Source organism: Berghia stephanieae, chromosome 9, assembly GCF_034508935.2.
Source record: "Berghia stephanieae isolate SIO BIC M18660-M18661 chromosome 9, UCSD_Bste_1.3, whole genome shotgun sequence".
Lineage (NCBI taxonomy): Eukaryota > Metazoa > Mollusca > Gastropoda > Nudibranchia > Aeolidiidae > Berghia > Berghia stephanieae.
Genome location: NC_088368.1, coordinates 8,124,606 through 8,139,944, shown reverse-complemented (window position 1 = coordinate 8,139,944; position 15,339 = coordinate 8,124,606). Strand labels below are relative to the sequence as shown.

General features: G+C 36.0%; 2 protein-coding genes across 2 annotated transcripts; one reads left to right on the top strand and one right to left on the bottom strand.

Annotated features, from left to right (window-relative positions):
- The first annotated feature begins 6,553 nt into the window (after nt 1–6,553).
- Nucleotides 6,554–9,870, top strand: LOC144979602 (uncharacterized). The gene has a single exon (XM_078926368.1). The coding sequence runs from the start codon at nt 7,238–7,240 to the stop codon at nt 8,261–8,263; it is 1,026 nt and encodes a 341-aa protein (XP_078782494.1). The 5' UTR covers nt 6,554–7,237; the 3' UTR covers nt 8,264–9,870.
- A 2,952-nt stretch (nt 9,871–12,822) lies between these two features.
- On the bottom strand, nt 12,823–15,325 carry LOC144979604 (N-terminal Xaa-Pro-Lys N-methyltransferase 1-B-like). The gene has a single exon (XM_078926371.1). The coding sequence runs from the start codon at nt 14,932–14,934 to the stop codon at nt 14,521–14,523; it is 414 nt and encodes a 137-aa protein (XP_078782497.1). The 5' UTR covers nt 14,935–15,325; the 3' UTR covers nt 12,823–14,520.
- Nucleotides 15,326–15,339: the final 14 nt, after the last annotated feature.

Below are 15,339 nucleotides of genomic sequence, written 5' to 3'. Positions count from 1 at the left end.
AAAAAATCAACTTGGGTAAAAATCGACTTAAGCAACGTCGACGTATCCAGAGTGCACTGTATAACCTTAATATTTTATAGTCCGATTAATACAGTTTGGTAAGAACTATTCGTAAAAATAGCTGGATAAAAACAACAAAGACCAGAGTGAAGTCAACTTTGTACTTTGTTCTATCTATAATTTATCAAGCTTTCCATGTAGCCTTCAACAGTTGAGAATCAGGACACATTTTATAACATTTTTTACAGCCATCAATAGCAGTTCTTTTCAGTGCCAATTTCACTCCATTCCCATCTGACAACATTAAGAGTAAAGTTATAACAAGGGCAATGGCCTTCAAGTGGTTCCTTATTGTGTTCAACTGCTATTGGCTCAATCCTGTCTCTGTGTGTGTGGCGTGCGTCTCTCTCAAGCTTTTATATAGCGCAATATCCACTAAACATGCTCGAAGTCAAAGAGCTTTAATTTGCAAGGGGTCCAAGTCCAAGGGCTTAACTATGTGCCACTTAGAACGGGACTCAAACCATGGACCTTCCAATCCGAAGACGAGTGTCATACAACAAAACCACAAAGCTGTTCTCTATCCCACCCAAAAATTATGTATTACAATGTAATTTTTTTTTTTAAAGATCAGGACCTGTTTGTGCAGTAGATATCTGAGTAACCTTATTATCCAATCTGATTTTGACCAGTGAGAAAATACTGTGACTTCCAAAGGTAAGGAAGCAATTTGTCTGAAAAGATTGTTGCATTTTACAGGCTTTTGGTTGCCCAGACCTCATTGTCAAACAAGAGCCTTCAGTTCTGGTAGAGGGGAGGGGGAATGGGCTGGTGGGGCTAAGGTATGCACATTTTAAGTTATTACTCCTCTCGATTTTTTCCCAGGTCCCATTGACGTCAAGTTTTTGGCATCCACTGTAATTTTCCTGGATAACAATAACACGCTAATAATAAATAGCTCATATTTCAAAAATATAATTTTAAGTGTAAAACAGATGAGACTCACAACAGGTGTTCCATTTTTTCCAATGATGATCAATGATTCGTTGCAAAATGGGTCACTCACATTTGAACTGCTTACTGCTCATACCCACCAAAAAAAATAAAATAAAAAAGGACAGTAAGGAAATTGGATTCAAGTGAGTACAATAAAAAATTTAAACGAACACAAAAACATGGACTTTTCAAACTTTAGAAGTTTATTGCAATATTTCTACATGACAGATGCAAAGTAAAAGCAAATCAACATATGAGTCTATTCACAATCATCAAAATTTTTATTAAGATTAAGATGTCATTTGATAGGAGATGGTGCATAGTGAGTTTTAAAGAAGTTTGCTTAAAGTCAGCACCGGGGGGACTGTACTGTAAGACTTTATTGACTTGTACTCTAAGCGAGGTTGACTTTATCCGAATTTAAGGGAAACTGTGTGGAGTATCAAATATTGTGTGCATGTAATCTTAATAAACCTACTACAGTAGAATTACTTTAAACCGAAAGAAGATAAAACAAAAAATGACATATTTCTAAGCACGACTTTCTTCAAACTGAAACAACTTGAGAGCACCTTCCCTTTTTCTTACTTTATTTTTTCTTCAATAATCTGTCATCTGCATTTTTTGCCAAATTGGGACCTAAAATTTGCCAAAATTTGCCCAAAAAACCCCAAAAATTTGCCAAGAAATTTGCCAAAAGACCAAAATTTGTCAAAAAATTTGTCGAGGAGAACTAAGCGTTTCAGTAAAAATTAACACGCGATACAGAAAAATATATATATAAAAGACAATTTATTACATTGATTTGACTTGAGAAGTGAAATGACTGTGAATTGCGTTGTTACAAAGATTTTAAAGGATCATTATCAGTAGAGAGTAGCTTCCCTTGGTTTGGGCCCAGGCAAAGCTGCAACATTTCTCAAGTTTCGCACTTTTTTTTCTCGTTATTTTGTATTCGCTTCTTTTTTTCCCCAGAATTTGCCACGCGATTTGCCAATTTTCCCAAAATTTGCCACGATTTGCCAAAATTTGCGGATCGCCCTGATATTTGCGGCCGCAAAAAATGCAGATGACAGAATAATTCAGGAAGGTGGCCACACGTAATGCCTGGCGAGATGAAACAAAAAGTGTAACTATAAATATAAGGTGGGGGGGGGGGGGATGGGTTGGGGGTAGACAAACGCATGTAACTGCACTTGGGCTTGGCCAACACCACAAATCGCACAGGCGGGGAAGACGGCCGATGACTGGCAGGCCAAAAGGGAGGTGGGGGAGTAAAATCACGCAGGGAATATTTTCTCGCTCGCGTGTTGATGCTTTGGCACTGATTGGTGTGTGGACCTCTTACCATTGACATGCCATTTCATATCCACTTCGTCTAAATGTGTGTGTGAGGGGGTGGGGGTGTGTGTGTGTTTTCTCTTTTAATTAATATACCTTTGTAGTGGTTGGTTTTCAACAGAAGAGGGGTGTGTAGTAGACAGCTTAGCATTGACACACCGTTTCATTTCCTAGACACTTCACCTCTGAGTTGCTGCGCATTATTCATTTGGAGTTTAAAATCAAAATACTATGTGACGCTGACGAAAAAAGTTAAGCAAGACAGAGATCTGTAAAAAACATGGCATCCCGAACGCAACTCTTTCTACAAAAGTTCGAGAAGAAATAACATTTTGTGCGACTACAAAAAAGATGAAAACATGTAGCCACAAAGAGCTGGAGGATGCTGTGTTACTTTGGTTTCGACAAGCCGGGGCAATGAAGGTGCCAGTGTCAGGACCTCTGATTATCGGCAAGGGAGCAGAGATGTCACAGCTGATGAACGATGACTTCACCCCTACCATTGGTGATTGGTAAGTCAAACAATTCCTGATCATTCTCAAGCAGATTTTTCCGCTCCCAGTCTCCTACAAAAACAGTAAAAAGGCCTGATAAATTTACTGCTGTTTGAGGAGTGGCTTATATATATATATATATATTTTTTTTAAAAAGGGTTTTACGCCGCTTGCGACACATTAATCATTAAGGTCATATCAGTATCAGCGCCAGTTAAAGTAAGAAAATGGGATAGTAATAAGTTCTAGAATTTATTACAATTAAGCACCCAAGAAAAGGTAAGACAAAGGGGAATTGGTTCAAGTAGGAAACATGTATATTCCAAGAGCACACTATCAGATTACTTAGTTTGAGATCACCTAAATGTCTCATCCTGACACAAGCACAGGTCCCTACTAAGAGGAACACACTCAAATGTTTACAAATCATATATAACATGTAAACAAAACATAATACAGTGCATAACAGAGAGATGATTTACAAAGAAAAAAATATCTCCCAAAACTAACTATAATAATAATAATAATAATAAATGGCATTTATATAGCGCTTTACCCCGTTGTCACAGGCTCTAAGCGCTTTACAGTGATATAAAACAAAACATATTACAGTGAGACAAGTGTGAAGGAAACGTGATACGAATTCAATTTAACAACAACAAAATATGAAAATAATATTGCAACATTATGACGTAAAAAGATAAAACTTTAAGCGAGATTTGAACGTTGTCAACGAATCCGAGCATCTCACGTGTGACGGGAGAGAGTTCCAAAAATGGGGGCCGAAAATTGAAAAGACTGTTCACCTATTTTACGCAATGGCTTAGGTTTGACAAGGATTGATTGGTCATTGCTTGACCTCAAGTTTCTATTGGGGACATATATGTTTAGAAGGTCTTTAATATAGGAGGGACTGTTCGTGCTCAGGGATTTGTAGACAACAGTACAAATCTTATAGGCAACTCTTTTTTCAACAGGAAGCCAATGTAACTCACGGAGAAGAAGAGTTGCTGACGGGTATTTTTTGTTATTGCGTACAATGACCTGCTGCGTTATTAGAGACAACCTAAGTTTGCTAATTTGTCTAGTTAAATTCGCCAAAGATTACAATAGTCCAATTTAGATAAAACCAAGGAATTAATTAAAAGTTCTGTTATATGCATTTGACTATTTGACTATACATTTGACTGTTTCCCTTTCAGCCAGGGTACAGGGCCAGGACAAAACAAAGTAATTTCATTCCAAGACAAAGACAAAGAAAGAAAGTTGGAAAATCGATATAGGGGGATAGAAGTCATAGTACGTACCTCCCTGCCCACTATAGGAGGTCAAGAACCCCATCCAGAGGAGTGGCTCAGGAAATTCGACCAGTAGTTTTTGGCCCAGAACAGAATGGTGGTGTACAATTGCCCTGCTCATCCCAAAATTTATGATTTGAAGGCAATAGAGCTCGTACTCCTGCCACCCAACACGGGTGTAGGTACTGCAGCCATATGATCAAGGCATAATCAAAGGCTTCAAACAGATCTCCAGAAAGCTGATGGTGCGCAGTTACCTGCTCCATGTCGAGGAGCAGATGAAGGGCATGAGGAAAAAAGTCTACACTGTCAATGTGATTGATGCCCTTTATCGGATCAGAAAGGCGCGGTCCCTAATCCAACAACAGTGTATTGCAAACTGTTTCAGACATGCAAGATTTGTGGTGAGGGATGATGCAGCAAGATATAGACACCACGCAGCCTTGTGAGAAGAGTAATGTCACCGATGACTTTGGACACCTCTTTAGCAGGTTAAGTGACCCGATTTCACTTACTGAAACAGCAGAAGCCTATTTAGCTGTTGACGAAGACTTGGCAACGTCAGAGGTGTGGTCAACAGAAGATATTGTCATCTCTGTAACTGTGACAGAGAAAGACTCAAACGAGGAAGAGAGAGAAGAAATGACACCACCACAACCCACCGTAGCAGATGCAAGAGATGCAGTCAAGAAATCCAGTCTGGTGCAGAGCATGAGCTTAACCTGATCTCAAACTTAGAGGACTATGATAAACTCTTTGATTCAGAATCCTGCTTAACGTCTAAATCAAACTTTTTCAAGGAAGCCATATGACTCTGATGACTCAGAAACTTTATTAGAAAAAAACTATTGAAATTGTAGATGATTGGTATACAATTTACCATAACTCCTCAGATTCAGATAAAGATGAACTTTTTAAATCAATTGTTAGAAAAATGAGATGTCTTATGACTGATTGTGCAGTTAGTTGTAAACAAATCATATGATAAGAAATTATTTCAATTTTAAAAAGATGTTTTACAAGATGATGACTGTACACTTCAATTTCATATTTGTAATGCACACTTTCTTACTTTTAGGTCTTGTAACATCCACTGAAAAAGCAATGTTGAAAGTTGAGAATGATTTAGTCAAAATGAGGAGGGATAAAGACAATATTTTTGATAGGTTTGCTGGTAAAGAATATTCTGCATTTAGAATCATTAGAACAGCCTCAGATGTTTTTGGATCAAGAGGGGATGAAAAATGTGGTTGCAGAGAAGAATGGTTAGCATTTTGTAAATCAAAGAATATACATCCTCAATTTACAAGTTTCCGAACGAACGGGTTCAATAATCTTTTTGAATTGCCTTTGCTGTGATTTATCATAATCAAGATATTTTAACTTTTTTGAATGACCATGTTTCTCATAGTAACTTGAAACTTCAAAGTATTTTAAAAGATTTACAAGACATCAATTACTGTCAGTTGTAGCATCAATAGGACTGTTCTACAAATTGTTTACTGGTCCATATTGGAAATTAATGAACAGTGATGTCTCATATGGCCAGTCTGCACCTTTTGTTTCCAAATGAAAGTTAAACTTGATCTTTGGATTGAAAGATTGAATATTGATGTCAATCATGATTCTGTTTTTGAAAATGTTTTAATGTGAATGATGAAAATGTCCTTTTGAATATTTTGTCATCTTCCACCTGTGAACAAAATTTGTGTAAAAATTCTTACGTTGAAATAGCTAAACATGCTAATGAAGTCTAGCACCGTCAGCTTTCAGATATTTTAGAGGGGGGTGTTTCTGGAGGAACTTTCAGAAGAGATAAGAGATATTTTAGATTCATGTCCATTGACAAATTTAACTGGGGAGAATTTTTGGGGATTTAGACTTTGATTTGTATAAACGTAGAAATGCCTCAATCCATCTGAGGAAAACATTAAAAATGTTAAAGCGACAATAAAAAACTGGTTGGTTAGGGCAGCAAAGTGTTAAAAGACGTATGTCATTGTCATCTGCAAGAAAGAATGCTCCATTCTGGAAGATACGTAGTAAGGAGAGAATTCAGTTGGAAAGGGAAAAGGTCAAGAATAAAATCTATGAAACTTTGAGGAAAAAGAGGGAAACAGAACTTAAACTGACAGAGGATAAATCTAAAACTCAACAGTCAGTTTTAAGGATGGGGGCCTCTGTAGTACAAAAGAAGACTTAGATAGAATTATGTCCCAGCCAAATTTTCTGATGAAAATAAAAAATCAAATTAAATACAGGAAAGTAATCCTTGGCGAAACAATTTTTTGTTCAGGTAACCGACAAACTCTTTATAACAGGCTGCTTGAGCAGTTGACTTAAATTAATTTATTTGTTAGCACTCATGGGCTTTAATAATGTTTGCATCTCTTTGTTTTACCAAGTGTACTTGTAATGGTAATTTTTTTTTTTTTTTCTGTTCTTATTTTTTGGTTTTGTCAGTGTTGATTCAAAGTTATCAAATCATTATAGTAGTTACTTTTCTTGGAATTAAGATTTTTTTATTTTTGTAATACTGAATATGGTTTTTAAACTTTGGGAATGTTATTCATTTCAAACTTTGTTGAACAATAATTTAATATCCAATATATTTGACTCGTTAAGAGGAAAACATTAATTTTGAGAAAAACAAGATGAATGTAAAATTAGCATGTCAAATTCTATCTGCATCTGTGGCAAACACAAGAGATTTTCTCAACGAGGATATAAAAAAAAGGCTAACTTAACGTGTATACTTGCCAGTTTGAGCGGTATATATCATCACTCAAAATGCAAACAACAAAGTTACCCGCCTTAAACGAAGGGATTTTCTTCTACAGAATGTCATATTTCATTTGATTGCCTGTTATTAATCATCATATTTATAGTGCATGTAGATACATAATACAGTAGAAGCATTCCAATTGCATCTACAACACACAGTTACAAAATATACTGTGTCTGAGTTCAATGTGTCAAACAAGCATATTGACTTTATTAAACAAGCATGAATATAATGGACCATTTTAGTTTTGGGCAATTCTGTAGACCACGGATGGACAAATGAAAGGATTCAAAGTGCAATAACAGAGTTATATTTGATGCTAGATGCATAATTTCATTGAGGTCGACCAATCTGCCAATGTGGTGTGGAGTAAGTGGGAGACAAAGGACGGGAGGAAAGTCCTCATTCAGAAACAGGATACTATCTGTTGTTTGCTGAGTGAACTTCGGGCTGAGATGGATAGTTACCCATTGCATGTTTTCAGAGCTCTGTGGCAGTCAAAGGAATTCTCTACTGTTAAAGCTTGCCCCCCAAAAGATTCTTGCGTCTCGGTCATGGATTTTGCGGAGAATTACTGCTGCATACTTCAGGATGAGGCGCAATCTGCACATTGGAGCAATGCACAGGCAACAATTCACCCAGTTGTCAACTACTATGCGTGCAATGACTGCAATGGATTGATAACGGATGTTGTGGCCTTCATATCCCCAGATTTGAAGCATGATACTCACGCTGTGTTGGAATTTTCAAGGCAGAATGTCCAGGTTTTACAATCCAAAGGATATGTCTTTGATCGTGTTTTGCAGTGGACCGATGGTTGTGCTGCCCAGTACAAGAACAAAGATGCGTTTCGGGACATGGGTGTCGTAGGCTGCCACAAGATCGAGCGTCACTTCTTCGGCTCGCGGCATGGCAAAAATGCATGTGATGGGGAGAGTGCAGTGATAAAAAGTGCTGCAACTCGTGCTGTCAAGGCCAGGAAAACTATTATTCAGTCAGCCAAGGATTTGTACGGCTTTTGCAAGACTTTCCTGAGAAAGCCGGATTATGCAGCAGATGGCACTTGCAACCACTTCCGAAGAGATTTTGTGCTTGTAGGGGAAATTGAGAGATGCAATCAAATAGAATTGTACCCAGTGAAAGGCACCAGATCCCTTCACAGCATTCGGGTTGCAGGTGACAACGAGCTGTTGACACAGTCCTTGTCATGTTTCTGCTTTGGCTGTGAGACAGGAGAGGACTGCCACAACTCAACTTATGTCAAGTCATGGGATCGTGTCAAACTTCGAAAAAAACACAAGGCAAGTCTTGCATTAATATTTCCTACTTCTATCACCTATTCTTTCTGAGACAATAATCATGTCTCGAGATGTCTCGAGATGAACATTCACTTATTTATATTTAATTGCAGTTTTCTTAGAACCCTTTGTACTTTGCTCTGAGTATTTTTAGTAGAAATTCTCTAGCTTTTTTACAAAAACAATGGATTATATACAAGAAGATAAATAATGTATATTATTCATGGCATTTTATTGGAATGAGGAACTTTTATGACTTCAAGCTCGAAAGTTGCACTAAGTACATTTATTTTATTGTGCATTTATAATCTATTTTGTTTTCAAATCATTAACTTATATTCTGGTTGTATTCCATTTCTAGACCTCCTCTGAACATGAGCAGCTAATAACAGATCAGGATGAGAGTTCCAATGTGCAGACCATTGATGCCAATTTGACTTTACCCTGTCTGTCACAGGCGCAGGTATGTAATTATTGAATCATGGTAGCTCATCCCCGTTATCACCATTGCTCAACTCTTGTTGGAGCCTTGATACAAACTGGTTTTGTATTTGTCATGATAACCTCCTTCACAGTCAAGAGCTTAGGCCGGCTTTGACACACCTGGGATTTCTCTCTGGCCCCACATATTTTAAAAACCACTACGATAACTATTACTACCATAAGAGGTGTTGTAGCATATTGTTTAGACAGTTGGTATTGTGACCATGTTTAATGTTGTTTTTGACATTGCAGAAATTTGTGTCATTTACCTCTGGTGCATGGCGTCCACTACAGTGGACAAATTGACCCCCCTCTCCAACTGATTTTAAAAAAAAAAAATGTTTGGACCTTGAATCTTATGCAAAAAGTCGCCTATGCCCCAAATTTGAACAGGCTGGCACCCCTAGAGCATTGTTCATGCAACAAAGAGTTCAAAGTATAAAAATTTTTTTTTAAAGCTTCAATTACTTGACTTTCCAATAATAAATTCCCTATATATAAAGGCATACAGACGTAATCCACCCAATCGTCAGAGGCCGTAAAACAAAAAATTCAACCTCACATAAAGAGTGCATTTTAAAAATCAAAATCTGGTATACACTAACCCTCATGAGCTTGATGATTAGATGAAGTTTGTAACAAAAATTTGCATGACTCAAATTATTGAGGGTAAAGCACTTCGACTGGGTTGATTCCACCCAGTTGTCACGGAAAGGGTTAAATGATCATTACTATCTCCATGGCAATTTGTTCCACTGAGAATGCTTTGAGCAGTGGTTTGAAACATGAAAATGGGGAATCACCCCAGGTCACCTACATATTTTGACCATCTCCCATCAAGTAACAAAAACAATGCTGCAATTCCTATGGGTATGTTTGACATATATACATACAGAATAATGTAAGAAAGGCAAAACACTAAATGTAACTTGTACAAAAGTGTATCACTCCAAGCTTTAAGCAAATGTTCAAAAATGAAATAAAAACTTGAGATTTCGTTGTCCCTAATAGTAACTGTAACAAATAATACATTAATTCGATGTTCTTTAGAAAATGGGAAATCAATCCACAGGATGTTCGTCAGGCAAATAAATGATTCCAGAAATTTTTATAATCGAGTATGCAGCCTAGATGCTAAAGGGCCCAGATGGAGCTTGACTATTCTTTATGCCCCCCACCCCAGTGCTCCAGTGGCCTAATGGCTCTAAAGGACTTATAGTAATCAAACAAGTCATGAATTATTTTTTTTTTAAATCAACCACCAAAAAAACCCATGTGTTATTATTGATTATTAATGTTTGTTTGACAACATAATTTATGAGATAATGGAAAGAAAGAGGGATGATTGTTTTTGTTTTTAAGGATTTTACGGCGCTTCCAACACATTTAGGTTATATCAGCACCAGTAAAAAGGAAGAAAATGGGATAGTAAAAAGTTATAGAATTACAATTAAAGCACCCAAGAAAAAGTAAGACGTAGGGGAACTAGGAACAAATAGGGATCAGATGTAGATTCCAAGAGCATACCACCAATGTACTTAGTTTGAGATCACCTTTAAGTCTCATCCGGACACAAGCACAAAATCCAACAAAGAGGAATACACTCAAATGCTTACATTATACATTGAAAATAACAATTATAATAATACATAACAGAGAGATGATTTACAAGGAAAAAAACATCATCTCCCAAAACAATAACTATGCATTTGACTGTTTCCCTCCAAGCTAGGAGTCCCGGCCAGGGCCAGGATAAAACCAAGTAATCTCATTCCAAGACAAAGACAGAAAGCATGTTGGAAAACAGTTATAAGGGGCTAGAAGACACAGTATGTACCCCCCTGCCCACTATGGGAGGTCAGGAACCCCACCCAGAAAGAGGGATGAGATACATAAAATTTAGACAAACTTTGTTGTTGTGGTGTAATGGTCCAGCTATAATGTGTGTGACTGAGAAAGCCGGAAGGATGCGCAAATTTCATAAATTGAGTTATGTATGCAGTGGTGTAAACCAGATCTTTGTGTTCATTTACCACTTTAAATTTCCTTTCTATTTCTATTGGAACCCTAGTTATGAATTTTAAAAATAATAAAATTTGTGGCTGTGGGAAACACTGAGAACAGAGAAAATCGAGTTTAAACTTTTTCCTTTTATTTCTTACTGAAATAACATGATTGTCATCAACAGATACTGCATTTTTTTTTTTACAATATCAGATAGAATAGACACCCCTGTGACAGATTATTTAAAATTGTATTTTGTATTGATATTAAAATTTACATTGAAGGGACAAATACAGATTATTTCCATTATATTGTGATAGAATGAGATGACATTCTGGAGCAAGATTCTCCAAACCGAATGAACAAAGCCGATTGAGGTGGGCTATAACTTTATCAGTCGCCATCTTAAATAACATTTCCTTAGAGATGTAAATCTCCAGGTGTAATAAATAATGTATAATGTATAGTGTGTAAACATGGAGGTGGTGAGATCCGAAACAGCTTGAAGTTTAGCTGCAAAAATCTAGCTATTTAATCTGAATTTTGCGACTGAAATGTTTTTAAAAAAAATAAATAAATAAACATATCTACTTTTATTTTCAAGCTTTTTACAATCATGAATCGATTATTAAATGGTTTAAGAAGCATTATTCACAAAAATCAAAATTTTGTTAGAACTTCACTTTATCTTCGATTTTGGCTCATATCTCAAATCGAAGCATGCCGCATCCTTCCAGGTTTTCTCAGCTAGCCTCACACATATGATTTAAGGTCAGCCTATTTCCAATATCTCTCTACTACTTGCTGATTAAACAAAAAGTTGAATCTAAAGATAGTCTAATTCCTTGACCTTGACATTGTTATTCGTTACCAGCCTTACAGGTTTCATGAATTTGTCGTTTTCCACAAGGGCTGCAATAGCCCAATTCAAAAAAAAAAAATTGAACATTGTGAAAACTTATGTATTTTTCATTTCTCAGAGTGCACATTAATAACATTTAAATGATCATAACAGCCCTCTCTATCAGAAGTTATAGGATCTATCAACACCAAAAGCAAATTGGATTTATATGTTTTATTTCAGATTTCCTTTTCTAGCCTCGATGTTAATCCAAGTAATGTTAGCTGGATATACATCTAATACATCTCCATGGCAATTTGTATGGGTGTCCCACTGAGAACACTTGAGCAGTGATTTGAAAAATGAAAATTGGGGAATCACCCCAGGTCACCCTATATATATTTTGACCATCTCCCATCAAGTAACAATATAGCAATGCTGCAATTACTATGAGTTTATTTGACATATATATACATACATTATGCAGACATGCCTACTATTACGAAAAATTCGTAAAATTACAGAACATTGGCCCAATTTTAGAACTTCAGGAGCATCTGTAAGTCATTAAAACTTATTGAAAATGAAAGTTGATGCCAGACTACATAATTTTAAGGTTTTTGAAATGTTTTTAATTCAATCCTTGTGATGGTAAATTGTTGATTTTTAAAGTTAACTAGAGAGACTACAATTTTTATCTCCTAACAATTACGAATTTTAAAAGTTTCAAGTAGGCAGGTTTGAATTTGTAAGAAAGGCATAACACTAAAGAACATTGTAACATTATCTACAAAATTGTATCACTCCAAGCTTGAAGCAAATGATGAAAAATGAAAATAAAACCTGGGATTTATTTAGTTGTCTTAATTGTAACTGTAACAAATCATTAGAAAATTTCTTTTCACTTCTTTTCTTTTCTTTTATTGGGGGGGGGGGGGGGGGGGGGGGATAACAATGCTAAACTCCAAAGTAGAAAATACAATAAAGGTTTGTCTGTTTTGATGAGATATTTTGTTCAATTACATTTGATTTAATTGCTCTGAAAATGGGTGTTAAGCAAATCAAAAATTGACTTATTTATCAAAAATATAGGGTGTGACTTGAACACTACATGTGTGTGTGAAAATTGCACAATTGTCATCATTTTAATTCTAATCCCAGTTTTAATTATTACAAAATCAAAATGTTCAATCATTTTGTACTCATAAATATATTCTTTGGTTTGGAAAAAATCGACATTGACAGCCATGCTGCCGTTTTTTTTTTTTTTTTTTTTATAAAGAACACAGCATGTGCTATTTGGTTAACATTGCATAACAGTGTTTTTAAAAGTAACGGTAACATGTGTTATAATCACATATTGATAATCCTTCAATGATATTTTCAAGAACTCTTTTCTCTTCCTCTTTAAACTAAATACAGCCCTCTCTATCAGAAGTTATAGGATCTATCAACACCAATAGCAATTTGGATTTATATTTTTTAGCTTTCCTTTTCTGTTTTTATTGTTTGTTTGTTTTTAAGGGTTTTACGGCGCTTGCAACACATTAAGGTCATATCAGCGCCAGTAAAAAGGAAGAAAATGGGATAGTAAAAAGTTATAGAATTACAATAAAGCATCCAAGAAAAGGGAAGACAAAGGGGAATTGGTTCAAATAGGAAACAGATGTAGATTCCAAAAGCACTCTATCAAAGTACTTAGTTTGAGATTACCTAAAAGTCCCATCCAGACACAAGAACAGGTCCCCGCTAAGAGGAACACACTCAAATGTTTTACAAATCATAATATATAATATAAAGTTGGCATAATACAGTGCATAACAGAGAGATGATTTACAATGAAAAAAAATATCATCTCCCAAAACTAACTACACATTCGACTGTTTTCCTCTCAGCCAGGGCATCTGGCCAGGACCAGGACAAAACCAAGTAATCTCATTCCAAGACAAAGACAGAAAGCATGTTGGAAAACAGATATAAGGGGATAGAAGACACAGTGTGTACCTCCCTGCCCGCTTGGGAGGTCAGGATCCCCACCCAGGATTTCCTTTTCTAGCCTCAATGTTAATCCAAGTAATGTTAGCTGGATATACATCTAATCTGATTGAAAGTAGTCCGTGGTAGACCTGTGTTCTACTCAGTAGCCAGCAACTACCAATATCTGTTTTGTTTCACACTAGATAAAAACTCTGGTTCCATGTACTTGGAGCCTTGTGAATCCAAAGCATAGCCATTCCATCAAATCCTCATCTCCAACAAGTATAGAATCCATGAAAAATCTGATAAGCTATAATTTGATATTCTTTAAAAAATGGGAAATCAAGCCATAGGAGGTTCATCAGGCAAAAAAATGATTCCATAATTTTTTTAAATAGATATCGTATGCAACCTCAATGTTTAAGGGCCTAGAAGGGTCTTGATTTATCTTCATGACCCCCCCATCCCCCTCATCCAAATCCAATCCTGAAGTGACAAGTGCTCTGTTGTAGACTAACCTTCCAATCATAAGGTAACAATGTAATTGTTGCTATCTACTTTCCACGACAAAAATGGGATAAACTGCTCCAATGGCCTCATGGCTCGGGAGGACTTATAGTAGGTAGTCAAGCAAGTTATGAATTTTTTTTTTTAAAAATGTAATCATCAACCATGTGTCAAAATCTGCTATAATACTATTGATTATTAATTTTTGTTTGACAACATAATTTCTGAGGTAATGGAAAGACAAATGAAACGATTTATGACACATGCATGTCTAGCATGTCTAAAATAAAAATGATATCGGCTATGGCAAAGTGATCTCTGTCAAAGATGAGATAAAACAAGATTAATAATACTGCCTCAGTTTATCCATTCGGAAAACAGTCACAAATAGAAGAAACCTTCAAGCACAAAATCTCCGTTCAAACTCGCAGCAATAATGAAAATACTTTACATCAATGACTATACATACAAATAAGATATGTTGAGTATTTCACTACTATTGCAACGCAAACATGTAAACCGGGTAGATATCTTTCGGAAAGCCCTTCTGTTTTTCTGTAGAAATAATTTTTAACCCTGCTGCTCGCATACATTTCTCATACTCTTCTTTAGTCCTTGTGTAACTACTGTCACTATCATCAAATGATTTAGAATCCCCAGACTCTGTGGTATTCTCTTTGACACATAATATACCATCCTCTGTCAAGCCTTTTTTACACCTTTTGAAAAAATCAACCAGATCTTCATCTTCTAAATGACCCAATACCCATTGGCACCAAATCAGGTCATAAAAACTTTCAGCAGGAGTGAAGTCCTGCAATCCAACACAATGAATATCCCCGACTCTACTCGACTCTTGCCCAATAAATTCTTTAGCTCCATTACAGAAATGTTCATCCTGCTCAACCATGTCAACAGAATCAAAAATAGGCAACAGAAACCGCTTCGTAATTCGGCCAATGCCAGCACCACAATCCAGAGCTCTGTTGGGGGTTAATTTTCCACCAGCAATCTGTTAACACAGTAGAAAAGAAAAAAAAATTTTTTAAGTAAATTGATGTGAAATTTTAAAACGACCCATAAAAAAAATTTTCTGTTGTAATAGCTGAAATAGAGCACTATTAATTAGGCCAACTCAAATCAAAATGCAAAAATTACTTATACAATATCATAGATTCGTAACATTGTAATAATACATTGTATTTGTTGAGCACCCTACCATATCACGAGGAAATGCTGAGAGCAGCAGGTGAATGAACACATAAATATAATATATTTCTTTTGTAAATATTTAGTGAATTGTCCTTCCCCAAAA

Coding starts and splice junctions, on each gene's coding strand:
- LOC144979602 (XM_078926368.1), top strand. CDS start 7,238: ATGCATAATTTCATTGAGGTCGACCAATCTGCCAATGTGGTGTGGAGT.
- LOC144979604 (XM_078926371.1), bottom strand. CDS start 14,934: ATGGTTGAGCAGGATGAACATTTCTGTAATGGAGCTAAAGAATTTATT.